Source organism: Myotis brandtii, unplaced genomic scaffold (genome assembly GCF_000412655.1).
Source record: "Myotis brandtii unplaced genomic scaffold, ASM41265v1 scaffold31, whole genome shotgun sequence".
NCBI classification, from domain to species: domain Eukaryota; kingdom Metazoa; phylum Chordata; class Mammalia; order Chiroptera; family Vespertilionidae; genus Myotis; species Myotis brandtii.
In genome coordinates, this window is record NW_005361873.1 from 4074877 (window position 1) to 4094057 (window position 19181).

At 41.5% G+C, this 19181-nt stretch overlaps 1 protein-coding gene across 1 annotated transcript; it reads right to left on the reverse strand.

Moving 5' to 3' along the window:
- Window positions 1-3170: 3170 nt before the first annotated feature.
- LOC102253695 (cytochrome c oxidase subunit NDUFA4) lies at window positions 3171-3518 on the reverse strand. Its single transcript, XM_005869957.2, has one exon. It carries the CDS (start codon window positions 3489-3491, stop codon window positions 3171-3173), a length of 321 nt encoding a protein of 106 aa, XP_005870019.1. The 5' UTR covers window positions 3492-3518.
- Between the last annotated feature and the right edge of the window lie 15663 nt (window positions 3519-19181).

Genomic DNA, 19181 nt, shown 5'->3' on the forward strand with positions numbered 1-19181 from the left:
GGATGGATGGATGGATGAATGAATGAATGAATGAATGGAACCTAGTCATGGGTATGACTAAATCAAGTTGAATTCCAGGTTGAGGTGGAGCCAAGCATTCTTACAGAATACATAAAAATGGGCACGTCAGCACAAGGCATCTGGCTGCCATAAAACTTCCTAGTCAGAGAAAATAACGCCTATGTGGCACAGAGGTTTCCTGTAGACTGGAATGTTCTCTAAACAAAGGAATAGACGCCATGCCTACGAAGGAAACACAACGCTGGAGCCAGGAGCCAGGGAAGGAAGACCGTGAGGAGACTGGATTCCAGAGCAGGCCCCACCCCAGCTGCCCGGGGTCCCCATGGACGGCTTTGGGGCAGGACACAGAAACGTGGCTTTAGCTGCGAATCCTCAGTCAGGAAACATATGTCCCCAACTCCAAAAAGGCCCTATGCCTGTCTTCACTGAGCAGAAAGTCTCTCTTTTCTTGGGGCCTTGGGCTGGGCAGGAGGGAGCTGTCCTCACGCTCCCATTTGCAGCCTCAATAACGTCATCTCCAACACTGGACACATAGAGAAATGCAAGAGACAGGTTTGCCAGAAAAGTAGAGTTTCATCCACTTGTCCGTATGTGTGTTTTCAGATGTTGTTCTTTCCCCTCCGCAGGGTATGAATGAATCACATCCTCAGGAAATGGGAACCAGTGGAGTAAGCCAGCACTCGGGAACGTCTTAAAAATGAAGCCAGTTCGATTGACTCACTGGATTGATGCAGCTTTAACCAAACACTTGAAGTCTTGAAGCAGGCATGCTCTGTTAGTGGTTCAAGAAGGGTTAGTTTGGTGCCCAGGGTTTGTGCAGGCAAAAGGCAGGCTGACCTCATTGAGAGCCCTTACTCAGTGGGGTTACTCATTTATCAGAATAAATGAAGAAATCTAAGGCACTCTGGGAACCCAGCTTTAAGAATAGCATGGCTAGTGTTACCCTTCAACCACTTTTCTTTTAAGGGGACTATATGAGACAGTACCAAAGAGCATTCTTTAGAACAGGGGTCCTCAAACTTTTTAAACAGGGCGCCAGTTCACTGTCCCTCAGACCGTTGGAGGGCCGGACTATAGTTTAAAAAAAAACTATGAACAAATTCCTATGCACACTGCACATATCTTATTTTGAAGTAAAAAAAAACAAAACGGGAACAAGTACAATATTTGTATTTGCATGTGGCCCGCGGGCCGTAGTTTGAGGACTCCTGCTTTAGAGCATCTTTCATTAGTGTATCAGAAAAAGTAAAGCAATTTAGAACTCCGAATCCAAAGATAACTCTAAAAGAAAGAACATCCACATCCTAATCCTTTTACAGTCACACAATTGGCCCAGTGCTCTAGCCTTGATGGAATAATAGGGCATTAGGGGGGAGGTGAGTCGAGCTGAGTTCAGGAAATTGGGTGAGGCCCATCTGCGCTATGCAAATAAATAGATGCAGGAGGGATTTTCATTTATCTTCCAAAATTGGAATGAACTCGAAGGCCTAAAAATGACGGGCAGATGACTTACACCCAGTTACTTCCCTCTGCTTTTGTTGGTCACACCCAAAAGAGAACTGTCTGCAAACTTGAATGAAGGGGTCTCGGGCACCAGGACGCAGGCGAGAGCTCATCGGTGCCCCCTACTCGATGGAAGGGAATCACGGGTGTGACTCCTCACCAGGCACAGAGAACACACCAGTTACAAGTGGAAATTTCATTTCTTTCTCTAAGCTAAAACAATACATCGCTCCAGACCACAAGCCCTCAAATGTCATTCCAATCCATGTCCTGTCAGACCAATTTAAGCTGCGGCTATGAATTCTAAATAAACTGTGCTGATTTTGAGAGCCACAAAGCTTTGCACAGAAAATGAAAGCCAGTTGTTATAGTTAAGGGAAACACACATCTTTGATTTAAACCAGAGGAAAGGTGGGGCTAAAGCCAAGCTGTTTAAAATGTGAAAACTTCCTCTTTCTAAGGGTGGGTGCTTGTCTCAATAAGTTAATGCCTGATAAGCCTGTGCAAAGTCTAGGGTGAATGGCTGCCCCAGCTCCAAGCAGGTCAAGCCGGCCTTGATTCTGGCCTGGAGAACTCTGTGCCCTGGGTGGGCCCTGCCCTTTAGAGACAACCTCCAATGTCCTCCTCTTTCTGGCCTTTCTCCACTTGAACAGTCCACGCTAAAGCTCCTTTGTCCATCTGTTCTCTCTTCAGCGAGACGCTCCCTCACAGGGAAGCCACCGTCCTATTCAGTCCCTTTGTGTAGCCCAGCAGATGTGGCTCAAAGATTGAGTGTCCACCTATGAACCAAGAGGTCATGGTTTGATTCCTGGTCAGGGCGCATGCCCGGGTTGCAGGCTCCATCCCCAGTAGGGGACGTGCAGGAGGCAGCCCATCAATGTTTCTCTCTCTCTCTCTCTTTCCCTTCTTCTCTCTCTCTAAAAATCAATACAACATAATTTTTTAAAATATACCTCACAGCAGGACTGACAGATGGCAGCTCTGAGGGGCAGGGAGCAGCTCTTACAGAGCCACGCTGGGCTCCCCTCACCCTCAGAGGGGTGCAGGCGAGCACAGCGAGACAAGACATGGCCTCTCCTCATGCTCTCCCACCTCTAACAAGCAACCCAACAGGGGAACCACCTTACGCCTTGTCCCAGATCACCTTCAGCTTTGCCATTTCCAAAGAACCCAGATAATAATTTCCTAACCTCCTTGCTGGAAGGCTGATAGGGATGGCTAAGAAGAAAGCCTTACCCAGGGCCCTCCTTTCTCAGACATTGTTTTTTCATGTTGCTTATTTGATTTTAAAGTGATGCCTGCTTATTGTAGAAAGTACAAAAGCCTTTTTCTAACTTTCTTTTTTTTTGCAAATTACTAAATAGAAAATTTGGGCTTTTTGCATAATAAATTACACTTATTTTCCTACACCATTGAAAACTTTTTGAAATGTACTATAGTTTTAAGTGTAGATGGAAAAGGGGATACATACTAAACCTAACAAGCTCAGGGGAGGCCTACATGGCAGGCCTTAAAAACCCAGAGACCAATGCAACCACACAGGGTGGTTTTATTTTTTTGAAGTTTCCGATATTTATTAATCAGTGTAAGCCCCAACACAATACTCCAACATGTCTTCGAGCACTTGGAGGGGAAATAGTTCCCGGTTAAGTGGACAATGGTGCAGATGGCCTCTGGAAGACCTTCATCCTAAGCAGCTGTTCAGTGAAACATTTCATTAAGAAGTCTGGACCTTCTCTCTTCAGTTTGCTGTAACCTAAATTCATTGAGTAGAACTTGTATTGATCATTGGGACCCAGTTTGTTCCAGGATTCTGGGTTATCCTTTCTGTCCCAGCAGACATCTGGATTGAACAATGCCAGGTGCAAGATACACAGCGCTGCCCCAGTACTTTCGGCTCCAATAAATACAAAGTGGAGGATCAAGCTTGGATATTTCTTGGCCTGACCGAGGATCTGATGGAGCATGATTTTGGCAGAGGGATCAGGCCCAGAAGCAGAGAAATACAACAGAACAAGAGGCAGGACCAGGTAGTCTCTATGTAAAAATTCCTAACTAAATGCGGGTCCTGGAGGGTAGTCCCATCCGAGGCCTGTAGCTTCCTTGACAAATGTCAGTCTTTACCTTTAAAATCATCTATTGTCATTTCACAAATTAGAACAAACTCTCCAAAAATTTATATGGAACCAAAAAAGACCCCGAAATAGCCACAGCAATCTTGAGAAAGAAGAACAAAGCTGGAGGAATCACAAGACAAGATATCAAGTTATACTACAAAGCCACTGTACTCAAAACAGCCTGGTTCTGGCACAAGAACAGACATACAGATCAATGGAACAGAACAGAGAACCCAGAAATCGACCCAAGCCATTATGCTCAATTAATATTTGACAAAGGAGGTAAGAGCATACAATAGAGTAAAGGAAGTCTCTTCAATAAACGGTGCTGGGAAAATTGGACAGGAACAAATAAAAAAATGAAACTAGACCACCAACGTACACCGTACACAAGAATAAACTCAAAATGAATAAAAGACTTAAATGTAAGTCATGAAACCATAAAAATCTTAGAAGAAACCATAGGCAGCAAAATCTCAGACATCTCTTGTAGCAATATGTTTACCAATACATCTCCTAGGGCAAATGAAAAGTAAGGAGAAAATAAACAAATGGGACTACTAGTACATCAAAATAAAAGGCTTTTGCGCAGCAAAAAAAAAAAAAAAAATCAACAAAATGACAAGAGTGCGCACTGCATGGGAGAACATATTTGCCAATGATACATCCGATAAGGGGTTAATTTTCAAAATATATAGGAAATTCATACGACTTAACAAATGGAAGACAAACAATCCAATCAAAAAATGTGCAAAGGACCTAAATAGACACTTCTTTAGAGTGGACATACAGAAGGCCAAGAAGCACATGAAAAAAATGCTCTAAGTGTAGGAAGCATGCCTCTATGATTCATCTTCATAGAAAAGAAACAGCATGTGGCCAGGTCATTACTGAATTTCCCCAGAGCAAAGAGGATGTGGAGGGTGGGGAGAAGGTATAAGCTATACACATGGCTGAGAGCCCATGTCCTAGGAAGATTCCCCTAGACAAAGGGAGGTGGGGGCAACTAGAAAAGGCCCCAGCCCATTTTTTTTAAGTAACCCAATGGGAGACAGCGAGACCTAGGCGACCTATTAGGAAATAGGTGACCAAATAGTACTCAGCCAATGAGGAACTGGAGGAGGGTCTAAATAAATAGGCTATGTCTCCTGCCCCACATGTGTTCCTGTACAATGGGCACCCGCTCTTGAGAGTGTTATTAAAAGTCTCATTTTCGCCATGTTTCCTAGTCCATCATTTGAAATTTGGACAGGTGAGCCATTTTTCACAAAAGTTACTAATCATGTGAGAGTTGCACATCAAACCAATAGTGAGGTATCACCTCACACCTGTCAGAATGGCTATCATAAAAAAACAACAACAAACGACAAGTACTGGAGAGGATGTGGAGAAAAAGGAACCCTCTTACACAGCTGGTGGGAATGCAGACTGGTGCAGTCACTGTGAAGAACAGTATGGGGAGTTCCCTCAAAAAATTAAAAATGGGAATTACCATTTCACTCAGTATCCCACTTCTAGGAATATATCCTAAGAAATCAGAAACACCAATTGGAAATAATATATGGACCCCTGTGTTCATAGCAGTGTACTAGGGCAACCCCTTTGCACCTGGAAATGCTTCATATCGAATAATTGCTTATTGTATGCTTTCCCAAATAGAGCAGAGATTTTGTCTATCATTTATTTATTTACAGTACCTAGAACATTTCCAGGAACCTAATAGTTCAACAAATATTGTCTGAATGAAGGCAGGAAGAAAGCCTCCTAACCCTTCTTATAATCACTATTAAGTCATATGTGCCTCCAAGTTAGAGAGGCCAGGGGAAATTTGAAACTGAAGTTCAAATGGGTCCATGTCATTTTGCCTTTCAGAAGTTTCAAATGCTTCTGTGCTTCTAACTGGCTTGGTATAAATGCTATAGTCAACCTCTTTAAAAGGTAGTGGGGAAGTATCCTTGATTTTCCCCTGCTTGCATGCTGACCCCATATGTCACCATTCCTGCTGTCATATTTTACCCCCCATGGATGTCCCTTCCTCCGAGTCTCTGTTCACACTGTCCCCCTGCACTCTTCCCCACCCTCATCTCCCTCCTATTCACTTATCCTTTGAGGGTTTCCTCAGCGCTTATGTCTTCTATCAATTCTCTCCTGTCACCTTAACCCCTACCAGGTTTGGGAACATGTTCCGGGCCTTGGGACAAGGTCTGGGGAGCTTAAATACCTGGGCAAGTTGTAAGGGTAGGGATTCGGGTATGTGGAATAAGGGCCCCTTAATCACTGAGGGGAGGAGGAATCGCAGGGCAAGGGGTCAAAGAGATCCCAGCAGCAGGTTTGGTCTTCATCTTCTATTCTCATTTGTCTACTATGATTTTGACAGCATCTCTGTGTAATTTTTTAGTGGTTTCTTTAGAGATTATAAATGCATTCTTAACTTTTCACAATCTATCTATAAGCAATATTTTGTCATTGCAATTAGAATAGAGAAACCTTAAAAACATAAAGTTCCCCTTACCTTGCCCCTCTTTATGTTAGAGGTATTCATCACATTTATCTATACTGAAAACTTCATCAGACAATATTATGCTTTTGTTTTCAACCATAAGACATAATTTAAAAAACTCAAGAGGAGAAGAATAGCCTATAATTACCCCAATATTTACCAATTCTGTTGCTCTTTCTTTATTTTGATGTTCCAAGTTTCTTTCATTTGTAGAATTCCCTTTAGCAATTCTTTTAAAGTAGGTCTGGTGGGTACAAATTCTCTTAGCTTTCCTTCATCTAAGGATGTCTTTATTTTACTTTTATTTCCAAAAGATATTTTTGCTGTATATAGAATTCTGGGCTGACAGTTCTTTTCTTTCAACCTTGAAAAATGTTGTTCTACTTCCTTTTGACCTCTACAGTTTTGTTTTATTTTTTTAATCCTCACCCAAGGAGGTGCTTAAAGAGAGAAAGGGAGGGGGAGGGAGAGAGAGAGACAGAGAGAGAGAGACAGAGAGACAGAGAGACAGAGAGACAGAGAGAGAGAGAGAGACATCAATGTGAAAGTTGTGAGAGAGAAACATCAATCGGTTGCCTTCCATACATGCCCCAACTGGGGACTGAGCTCACAACCTAGGTATGTGCCCTGACTAGGATTCGAACCAACAACTTTTCAGTGCACGGGATGACACTCCAACCAATGAAGCCACTCCGGGGGCTGACCTCTGCAGTTTCTAACGAGAGAATCATTGTCACCAAATCATTATTTTCCTAGAGACAATGCATTGTTTCTCTCTAGCTGTTTCAATAATTTTTCTTTGTCATTGATGGTTTGGGAATTTGAGTATGATGTGTTTGGGCATGGATTTATTTGATTTTATCCTATTTGGGATTTGCTCCACTTCTAAAATTTATAGTTATCTGTCTTTCTCCAAAGATGCAGTTTTCAACTATTATTTTTTTCAGATTGTTTTCTAGCATCACATGCCTTCTTCTCTCCAAATAATTTCCATTAATCTGGCATAATTTCCATTTTCTGTCATCTTCATTCTGCTATTGAGTCCTTCCAATTAATTTTTCAATTTGGTTAATGTGTTTTTGGTTCTAAAATCTCCATTTGGTTCACCTTTATATCTTCTATTTTAACTTTCTATTTTAATCTTGTTTCAAAACTTATTTACAATTCTTCCTTTGAGAATTTTTATAATATCTGTTTTAAAGTCTTTGTCAAATAATTCCAACATCTGTGCTCTATCTCATCATTGGCATCTATTGATTATCTTTTGAGAATTTCATAGCTCTTCAAATGCCAAGTAATTTTGGATTGTGTCCTGGATATTTTGAATATCACTTTATGAGACTTGGGGGTCTTGTTTAAATCCCAGATAGAATGTTTATATTTTTATCTTAGCAGGCCCTTGACCTGGTTAGGTTCAAGCAGTAAGTTCCAGCTCACTTTTTGTGTGCTGTGGTAATAATGTCAGTTCAAGTTTCAAAGGCTTTAAATGGTGTTCAGAACTGTCCTGTGAGTGTGTCACCTATTGATTAATCTGAGACCTGGTAAGAGGTCTATCTGTTAGCTCAGTCCTCATAGTCTTTGGAATGCTAATTAGGAGCAGAGCCACCATGACAGGTTCCAGATTAGCCCAGATGTTTCCAAACAGTTTTATGGGATCCATTTCCTAATCTCTTCCTTCTCTCCTACCTCCCTAGTACTTTCTGGGTCCTTGGGCCTCCTTTATTCAGCCCATCAGCCCCAAACCACTCACTTCAGTGATTAAGTCTCATCTGGGGTCCAAATGACTAAAGGACAGGAAAGGGGGAGGGTGGGAGCTTGGGGAGAGTTGTTTGGCTCTGCCTCTTGGAACTGCAGCTATACCAAATGAAAAATTCCCTCAGAATTTTGGCTTCTGCAGTTTTCCATGCTAGCTCCTTTGCTGCCACTACCTCCAGCACAAGATCCTGAGGTGGAAGTGAATGGAGAAAAAGGAAAAGGGAGGGAAATACAAAACTCAGGATGATTCTCTCCATCTCTGAGCTTTAAGAGTTCTTATTTCTGCTCCTCAAGTCAAAACGAAAGGGATTTTTCTGGGTCTCTGTCAGTTTTACAGGATTGACTTCCAGATTTTGACTATGTTGAGATCAGGTTGGAGATACCTGAAGAAGAAAAAATATGATAAATTCCCTGCTGGCTTGGTGGCACTTCAAATTCTGATATTCTTTCCCAATCTGCCTACTACTGCAGTGGCGCCATCTTTTGAAGAAACTAGCTACTGGGTGGCAATTTGATTATTCAACTCCTCAACCCTCAAGGGGGTAGCAATTCTTCCTGATTCTAGCCTTCCTTTTGTAAATTTCTCAGGAGCACAGAACAATCAGAATCCTGGAGGAGCTCTTCCCAGAGCATATCAATCAAAGAAAGTAGACCCAAGTAGATCAAGAGATAAAATGCAATGTGTGTTGTGATGTGCTGCCCAGATCCCCACACTTTGAGACCAAAACATCCATTCCTCCAGCTGCTAGGAGTTTTGATGATGGATGGCTCTCAGCTGAGTCCCTCTCTAGGAACTGCCCTGGACAGGCAAGCCAAAGACAGCGAAATTGCTCAAGGCCACACGGTATCCCTGCAGGCAGCTCACGTCCAGTGACTGGTCAAGTGGAGGTGTAAAGCTGGGCAGTCTTAATGCAAGAAAGGACAGCTCTGAAGGGGCATCACAGCTCGAGAGTTCCCCGTGGAACTGACTAAGTTTTTAACTCTGTCCTTTGTCCAATGCTACCTCCTTCATTCCCCAGCAAGTGTGGATTGGAAAGCATTTTCCAATAAACCTCATGCATACAAATTGTCTCAGAGTTTGCTTCCTGGGGAACACACCCTAAAATAACAGGGTCTAAGCATGGCACTCTCCCTATGACAGGACTTGGTTCAGAAATGGGCAAATGACTCAATTCAGGGCACATGACTTGTTCTGGAAAATTTTCCTGGCACTCGAGAGAACCATAGGAAAAGATGGTCGCTCTTCCAAATTTTTTATAAACCTGAACAGGACTTCTATGGCTCCAATTGCTACTGTCAAGTATATTTTGACCCCCAAGAGCAGCCAGCCTTAAAACAAAGTTCATACTGTGATTAGCAGAACGGTGAGATGGAAAGAACCTGAGTCCCTCATGACATCATCGATCACAAGGCCACACCACTTTTAGATTCCTTATTATGTGAGCCAATAAACTTTATTATTTAAAGTGGGCTGGAGATTTATTTTTTTACTTGTTTCTGCTCCTTGTAGCCAAAACATCTGATACAAATGTGTATCTACTGACTCTTCCTTCCTTCACTGCTCCTGGAAAAGACTTCCATAAACATTGGAAAGAGCTTGAAAAATCACAACCTAAACAATTGGTCAAAATATTAAACTGTGACTAAGTTTAAGTGGTTGATGTTTTTTTAATCTTTTTTCTTCCTTCCTTTCTCTAGGGAACAGAAGATATATTTTTTAACTTAAAAAAAAAGGAGACCTGTAGAACAAATATGTTTTATGTACAAAAATAAAACCACAGCAATATTTGTAACTTGGTTGAGAAAAATTACCTTAAAAATTCTATTTTTAAGATCCAAGTACAAACTAGGCCATGATCTGAAATTTGGTATAGTTGGAACTTCTGAAAACTCCCTCTGTAATAGACAGGTAAAGGCAGACACCTAGTCATTGCAAATGATATTTATATGCCTGTGGAGGAGGAAGAGAGAGATTTTTGCAAAATTACTTCAGGAGAATGCCTGTTAAAAAAAAAAAACACATACTTCCAAAAATGATTCAGTTTGCAATTTATAAAACAACTAATCCATTAGAAACAGCATGTGGCCAGGTCATTACTGAATTTCCCCAGAGCAAAGAGGATGTGGAGGGTGGGGAGAAGGTATAAGCTATACACATGGCTGAGAGCCCATGTCCTAGGAAGATTCCCCTAGACAAAGGGAGGTGGGGGCAACTAGAAAAGGCCTGCAATTTATAAAACAACTAATCCATTACAGCAATCCAAGAAAATGTTTCCTATCCCCAAACACATAGTGTCTTGACTCAAACTCTGAAGGTCAAAAGCCTATGATTTTGACAGACCAGAAAGGAAAGAGTTTTTAAGAAGCAAAGCACTCTTGCCCGTCCATAGAGAATGCCACATTTGTCATGTTTGAAGGTTCAAGGATATGTGAGCAGAACACGCTTCTCATTTTAACATATTGGGGGCAGATCACGAGCATTCGTGTGTTTTCATATTACACGTATTTTACATAAATGTTAAAGGCACGCCTTAAAATTAAATACCCATTGCATTTTGAAGTTATTTATTAGATGTTCTTACAAGCTCATATCTTTTTAAAGTATGATACTTTGTAAAACGTTTTTTGTACTCATGCAATAGAAACTTATCTGGCCACTGGGTAAAGCTAGCAATGAAACTACTGGTGCGCAATGTGTTAACTGTGAGAGACTCTCACATCTGCTGTATTAATCTTCTCCCCCAGCATTTGCCATTTCACACTTTTTTCTCAGGCATCTAAATGTAAAAGCTAATGGCTCTATATTTGTGGATAACAGGCAAAACACAGGGCTGGATTTAGGGGACAAGCTTAAATCTCAGGTCTGCCCACCAACCAGCTGGGTGGCATTGGGCAAATCACCTTCTCTCCCTGGGGCTCATTTCCTCATCTGCAAAATGATCCCTCCGTCTCCACGATTATAGGTTCCTGGGGAAATAAGAGGACCTGTGTAAATGCTGGGGAGGCTCGTGGCCATGACAGCCCAGTTTTTTGTCCTCTTCGCTCACCCAACATTTCATAACTCAGTCTTAGCTAGCCCTGTTTACAGCCTACAGTGGGTGAGTCTGTTATGGTCAAGCCGCAGGGGGAGAAGATTTCTTCACATGTACTCAAGCCAGAAACAACAAATCCTCTTCCAAATCTGCATTCAACCCCTACTGTACCTTTGGTGCCTTGAGAGTGAGCCCACATCATCACTGCAGATGAAAACTGAATCAAACAACCCTGTTCCTTTTCTGCTTCACATTTTAGAAATGATCCAGAGGTCGTGGTGTAGGAAACATGATTGATTCTGTAGTAAACCTAGGTTAAGGGTAGTGGGAAATAGGGATTGAGTGAACCTGGAGTCCTTTGGAGGCTTACCCTTAGTTCACACCCAGGTCCTTGGGCTACAGCATCGAAGCCAACCATGACTCATAAGACCAGGGCTAGAAATACAACTCAACAAAGAAATAGTAACAGAAACAAAGTACTCTGCAGGAAGTTTGGCCTAAGCATGTCAAAGATTCTATAAGGAAGAACAGAGGACCAAGGAGAGGCTGCTATAAAGTCTGTGAAAGAAACAGCAGGCAGCCTGCCTGGTGTGGCTGAGTGGTTGACGGTCAACCTATGAACCAGGAGGTCACGGTTTGATTCCCGGTCAGGGCGGATGCCTGGGTTGCTGGCTCGATCCTCAGTGTGGGATGTGCAGGAGGCAGCCAATCAGTGATTCTCTCTCATCATTGAGGCTTCTATTTCTCTCTCCCTCTCTGAAATCAATAAAAGTATTTTTTAAAATAAAAACAACAGCAGGCAAGTGTAATGCATTAACCTTGACTCTGGCAACATTCTGGAAACAATTTAGAAAATTTGCTTATTGACTGTGTGTTGGATGTCAATAAATTATGTTCCCTTGGTTATGGAAATATTAGGATTATTGAATAGGAAAGTGAAAAATGTCTTTGTGGCCTGGATGGTGTGCTCAGTGGTTAGAGCGTAGGCCTGCACACCAGAGATTTTCAGGTTTGATTCTCAATCAAGGGCACATATCTCAGTTGCAGGTTCAATCCCTGCCCTTGGTCAGGGTGTGTGTAGGAGGCAACCATTTGATGGGTCTCTCTCATGTTGATGTTTCTTCTCTCTCTCTCTCTCTCTCTCTCTCTCTCTCTCTCCATCCCCCTTCTTTTCCACTCTCTCTAAAAATCAATGGAAAAAATATCCTCACTCTTTGGATGAGGATTTTTTTTAATGTCTTTATTTATGCATTATTTAGAATCATATGGAAGTGAAGTGTCATGATGCCAACATATTACTTGCAGATGGCTTATAAAACTAAAGTGTGTGTGCGTGTGTATGTGCACACACGCACGTGCACACACACACACTAATAGCTGGTGAGTCTAGAAGTACAGCATTTGTGTGTTAATTATTCTGTTCTTTCAACTTTCCTGGGGTTTGAATTTTTTAATTTAAGAATATGATCTGAGAATATGGCCTCCGGGGGGTTTCACAGCTACAGGTCCTTGGGATGTTTCCCTTTTCCAGGAGCCACTTGGCTTCCTGGGCTGCTAGCAAAAATAATCACTGACACTTGTCATGACCAATCACAGAAGTTACCATTGCTAAGAAAAGGTCCAGGGGAGAATATTATCATCCCTATTTTACAAAGGATAAAACTGAAGTACATTCAAGTTAGCCAACTTGTGAGAAGTCACTGCAGCAGCCATACCGACATCCTCCCTAGACTCCTGCTTCTGTTTCCTTCACTCCCAACAGTTCACCTGCAACCTTCCTCAGAGGACAGCCCTTGGCTATCAGCACCCCTTCGCCTGGACACCATACTCGGAGAGTTTATGTCCCTCCGAGTGACTCATAGCAATGGCCGCCTCATCCATAGCAGGAGACTAGGAATTCCTTCCATTTCAGTTTCATCCCAGAAGATAAATCCTCCTTTCATTGTGCCATGTACTTGCAAAGCTCAACTGCTTATTCCTGAAATCAAACCATTCCCCTCCCAGCATCCTGATAGCCCCCACACATGCTTGTCATTTCATTCCCTGTCCTCTTGGTTGCCATGGATGAGCAATGCTCCAGGATAAAGGCCCATAATTACAGGCTGACACTGTATTCAGTTGACTCTTGCAGCCACCAGATGTCTAAACAGAGAACAGGCAAACAGAGGCCTTAAGGTAGCACCTGGCTCTATACTTACTTAGCTCCTACGTGTTTCATGTGACATACTAGGTATGCACTTCGTGGAAGAATTTGTTATGTTGACTAATTTTTAAATATCATTTGCTTGGCAAGTCGTTCAAGTCTGCTTCTAGTGACAGGAAGTTCACACTTCAGCAAGATAGCTGGGTCCATATGGTGACCATCTAAAATTGTCACAAAGTTCTTCCTTAAGAGGAAAGCGTGTGATCATTGGTGCCTGAACTTTGTGGAATCTATTCTTGCTGTTCGGAGATTTCTTGTGCTTCCTTCACAGATCTTGGCTGAATTTCAGAACTAAAATTGGCTGAATAACCATATACTCTCTGAGTTAAGTGCTTTTTTTGAGGAGGTAGCAATCAAAATACTGTAATAACTGGTATAGCCAAACTAAGCAGAATGGGTGCAGGCAGAAGTATATCAAAGAAGTACTCATATTCTGCTGTCAGTTGTGCAGGTATGAATCTGGATTGGGAGAGATCTGGGGGATCCCTTGGCACAGAGGAGCACTCGGGTGGGGTTTGTGGCAACCGTAATTTGTCATCAGATGCAGAGCATTTCTGTATTTTGACAATCATCACAGCCATACCTCTGTGGACTGCCTGACCACCAGTTCTGATGGTGTTTTAATGGTAGGAGTAATAGAAAAAAATTACACTGAACTATGTAAAGGAGAGTGAGAATGAATGGATGGATGGATGGATGGATGGATGGATCGATGGATGGATGAATGAATGAATGAATGAAAGAAAATAGAGTATAAAAGACAGAACCAACACATCACTCACACACACACACACACACACACACACACACACACACACACACACAATCAGAAAACAAGTAAAACTCTACATCCATAGCAACAAGAATTTGTGGTCAAACCCTTTTTGTACTCAGCTTTAAAATGTCAGTCCCCCCAAGTTATGTTTTAAAGACTTTCTGTGAAAAGGCTATTTTGGTGCTTTTTAGTTGCTGAGGTTCCTGGCCAGTGAGCCAGGCATTGACCTCAGGAAAATGTGAGACATATTCAGCAAACAAGGAGGAAACTGGTCAAAACAGGGAAAAGAGCACTAAAGACAAGCAATAATATTATTCAGGAGGATGTCCAAGGGGTAAAAGCAACCCTGGGCAAGATAAGCAAGGTGAAACCCAGAGGTCCAAGAGGACACAGCGTTCCCTTCCAGGTTATCCAGGTAGTTTTCCGAGTCCTTTGGCCCTAAAATCATCCTTGGTCAACAGAGTCTACGCTGACCAACACCACCTTACTCCTTAGTCAGCAGCTATGTGAACAAAGCAGCACTGAGGGACCAAAAGGAAAAAGAACATTGACTTTGAGAGACAAACTTAATCAAGCTTCCCCATTTACTTTAATAAAGAGTTGTACTTTGTTACTCACTCATAGGCAATTTGAAATCCATTCACAGTGAGAGATTAGAATGACCTTTCTGGTCTTGAAGTAGAAAATTGCTGCAAATTGCAGATGGGGATTTCCAACCCATTAGTCAACACAGAAGGCAAACCCAGCCAAATGGAAAGCTCAAAAATTGCATGGAGTGAGAAAGTTAACTTTTTTCTTTCATGACTCTCCATCACACCATCCATTCGCATGAATCTAAGGTTTATCTCTAACAGAACTTGTCACCAGAAATCTTCCTGATTTGATTATGGTGCTTGTATGATAAGAAAAATAAAGTATCTGTTACAAAAGATATTTGTTTTTTTCAGATGACCTCAGAGGCAGGAAAAATAGCAAGTGCAGATAACAAAATCTGTACTTAGGGTGATCACATTAATAGAGATGAACCTAAAACAAACTTAATTGGCCAGTAGCTACATGTGTCAGTAGACAACCTGGAGAGGATAAGTGTAAGGAAAACAGTCAAGGAAATATGATGAAAAATGGGATTGCTTAACCTTCTAGCCTTCTCTTCCTTTCAGGAAAGTGAAATGAAGTTCCTGCATGAGGAAGCAGATCAATTGTCAAATCAAAGCCAATTAAAGCCAGAGTGAGAAGAAGAAAGGGCAAGACCTTTCAACCTTGACCATTCTAAGATGCAGAGGTTGTGCCAAGACTTACACAGATGGGCAAAAGCTGATAATTGGCTTTTGGGGAAACTTTTCACAGCCCTGCTGATAATGAGATAATTGTACAGGAACTTGCCACAATATTTACTTTTGTTTCTGGGGGGTCCTCAGGGAAGAACATAACTGCTCTGATTTTTCACCACACCCAAGTCTTAATAGGAAGATATTCAGTGAATGCATAGTTGTTTCCAATAGTTTAATTTCATATATTCAAGTGCTCAGCACCTTTCATCACACTTTGTTTAGATAAGAGGGAATAGTAGAGTTAGTTACACAACTAACTTGGACTTTTTAAAATATTTTCCCACAATTTTATTAATATGCTTTTACTGGTTTTTAGAGAGAGAGGAAGTGAGAAGGATAGAAATATCAATAAGAAAGAAACTTCATCAGTAGGCTGCCTCCTACATGCCCCCTACTGGGCATCAAGCCTGAAATCCTGGGCAAGTGCCCTGACTAGGAATCGAACTGGTGACCTCTTGGTTCCTGGGTTGATGCTCAACCATTGAGCCACACTGGCCAGGCCTAACTTGGACTTTAGAGAGGATGCTTCCTACAAGTTCAAGTGAATCAGCATATGCTTGGAAATTTAAGTTTAGATACTCAAATTGCCATGAAAATTATTAATATTTATAGATAATATTTATTCTATAGATATTATGTTAAGAAAACATCTGAACAATGAAAATCTGTTCCAGAAGTTCAGTATTCACTTTGAACTAGAAATCACTTTTTTTTTCAAACTATAGGTCCAGAAGAACTAGTCCAGGGCTCAACAGCACTTGTTTGTTTTTCTTGAAGAAACATAAATAAGATTACATGAGCTAATAATTCCTCATTATTCCTCAAGTCCCACTAGCCCTGGAAAGTCCTTTCCCCTGATCCTTTCCTGGGTTGATGCTCAACCATTGAGCCACACTGGCCAGGCCTAACTTGGACTTTAGAGAGGATGCTTCCTACAAGTTCAAGTGAATCAGCATATGCTTGGAAATTTAAGTTTAGATACTCAAATTGCCATGAAAATTATTAATATTTATAGATAATATTTATTCTATAGATATTATGTTAAGAAAACATCTGAACAATGAAAATCTGTTCCAGAAGTTCAGTATTCACTTTGAACTAGAAATCACTTTTTTTTTCAAACTATAGGTCCAGAAGAACTAGTCCAGGGCTCAACAGCACTTGTTTGTTTTTCTTGAAGAAACATAAATAAGATTACATGAGCTAATAATTCCTCATTATTCCTCAAGTCCCACTAGCCCTGGAAAGTCCTTTCCCCTGATCCTTTGAGACAATGGTGATCTCTCCTTGCCTGAATTTCTGTAGTACTTGTATTTATAACATAGTACTTCCTGTGTGAGACCATCTTTATGTTTGTCCATGCTTATTTCTCTAGCTAAGCTGTAAGTTCATCAAGGACAAATACATGCTGTGTTCATCTTTATATCTACCACAGTGCCCAGCACCATGCCTGATGCATAAAAGATGTCTATTGGATAATTGATTAATTAATGTTACTGGGGCTCCCAGACATAGGACAAGGAGCAATAAAAAGCAGAGAGTTGGAAGACAAGAAAGGGGAAAAGGAAGGAGAAGGGGGGAGAGGAGGAGAAAAGCGGAGGATAGAGGAGCCTGATGCAGTATCTGGTTCGCTATCTCAAGTGTCCATTTAGTGACGTCATGTACAGGAAGCCTAATCCAGTCCAAAGCAATCCCCTGACTCCAGAAAGATATGACTCTAAAACAACCCAAGAAGCACCTATCTAATTGATATGTTAAAGGAGTTACATTAGTCAAAACCTGCTCTCAGAACTTTTCAGATGTCTGTTGAAACAAGGCATTGCCTGTTTCTCAAATGCATGTCAATTGAGTAGAGTTTTCATGCCAGGCTTTCTCAGCATGAGGGCTCGGGCTCATCCAGGCTATTGATTAGACCAGGAATCAGAGAATAATCCCACTTATTTCTTTCCTGAAATAAGTGGGATTTACATCTTTGCTGAAGTGCTCCTGATACTGTATATGATTAAGTTGTCTGATTGGGTAACTTGAGAGGCCCTGCAAGAGCAGCTGATGTGGTCCACCCACTCCTTTTGAAATTCTCACCTGCCAGAGATAAACCCAGACTTGTTGGTTCTACAAAAATAAAATGCAACATCCTGGGAAACATAGAATACTTGTCGTGTTTTCAGGTTTAAGACAATTCCCTCAAGAAAGGTTCTTATGATCTGGCATGATAAGGATATAATGAATTCTGATGAATTACATCTGAAAAGCCCTAATTCCTGAGATGTCTGGTACCATTGGCTTGACTTGGACCCAATCCTAACCCTTTAAGATCTTCAGTGCCTACCAGGTTGTTGATTTGTCCTTCCATCCTTCCCCACAACGCCCCTGCACTCCCCCACCCAACCCCACCCCCGCTTCCTAAGGTTTCCTGGAACTGCTGGCTGCAAAAGGGGAAATGTGCTGCTTGTTTCTCTCATTTGATGTCCAGCATGATGTCTGGCACCACTGCTTGCTGGCTTAGCTCACACCCGAGCTTCACAGAAAAAGCATACAGACAAAAACATTGCTATTACGTTTGATTTTGTAGTCCAGTGAGAGTGTAACCGTGTCCCTCAAGTCTGCAGAGCCAAAATCCTTGGGTCCTAATCAGTTCTTGAGCAGTGGGAGGAAGGAAGGGGGATATGAAAGGATGCATGACATCAGAATGCGGTGAGGAGCCAGCCCCAGCTGTCATTATATCCTCAGAAAAGGGGTGGCAATTTTACACTGTATTTAGTGTCTTATAAAACTTATTTCTGTTAGATTTAATAAAAGGTTCAATTCATTTAAAAAGAGCAAGATTAATAAATAACATGATTCAAAGGACATTCGTAACTAAATTAAGTGTTATGATTTAAAGCATGAAATTCTCTAGAATTTTACTGTGCACATGGATGACCAGTGGATCTTGTTAAAATGAGATTCTGGGGTGGGGCCTGAGTTCTGCATTTCCGAGGATCCCCTAGCCAGCTCCATGCTGCTGGTCTTGGGAGCACACTTTTAAATAGGGTTCTACCCTGCGGTGGTTAAGAAAGAGTGTGGACTTGAAAGATAGGACATCTCAAACCCTTACTCTTTAAGATTTAAGGGATTGAATGAAGAATCCGAAAACCATGTGACTCTTTTCAAAGACAGCTATTGTGATCAAAATTGAACAGTAGACATGGGAGGTGAGAGATAAACAAAACAAAAAAAGTAGAGAATTTCTGTTTCTCTTCTGGACAAGTTTTAGTATAATTGCTTTTTGCTGGGGGAAAAAAAAATATCTTTTTTTCCAAAGCTTCCAAAATAGCAGGGAAAAAAAGTCTCCCAAATGTGCTTCTCCATAAAAACAATAAGCATATGGGCAAAAAAATTGTCAAAGTCAACATCTTCAGAATTCTGGCAATTAATCAAAGGCTTGTAACACGCCAATTTTCCTTTGTTTCCTCAAGAAAAATAGCTAAATCTCTGTAATAAAAGAAAACATTTGAAATTTTAATTTGTCCCACGATAGTCTTAAAACCTAACAGTCTTATAATCATAGCAGCTGTTATACCAGCAACCTAGAAGTCACTGAGGGTGGTGATACAGATTTGGAACTTTCCAAAATTTCTTTTCTCAAAGAATTGTCATTATGTGACCTGTTTGGCAGCTCCCTGGAGATATCCACTCGCAAGGTTTATGTTTATTTGACCTAACTCAGCACTTGCTCAGTAGACTAGCCTTTTCCCCACCATGCTTGTCAAAAACAATTCATGGTCCAGCCGGCCTGGCTCAATGGTTGAGTGTCCATCTATGAACCAGGAGGTAATGGTTTGATTCCTGGACATGGCATATGCCCAGGTTATAGGCTCGACTCTCAGTGTGGAGCATGCAGGAGACAGCCAATCAATGATTCTCTCTCATTATTGATGTTTCTATCTCTCTCTCCCTCTCCC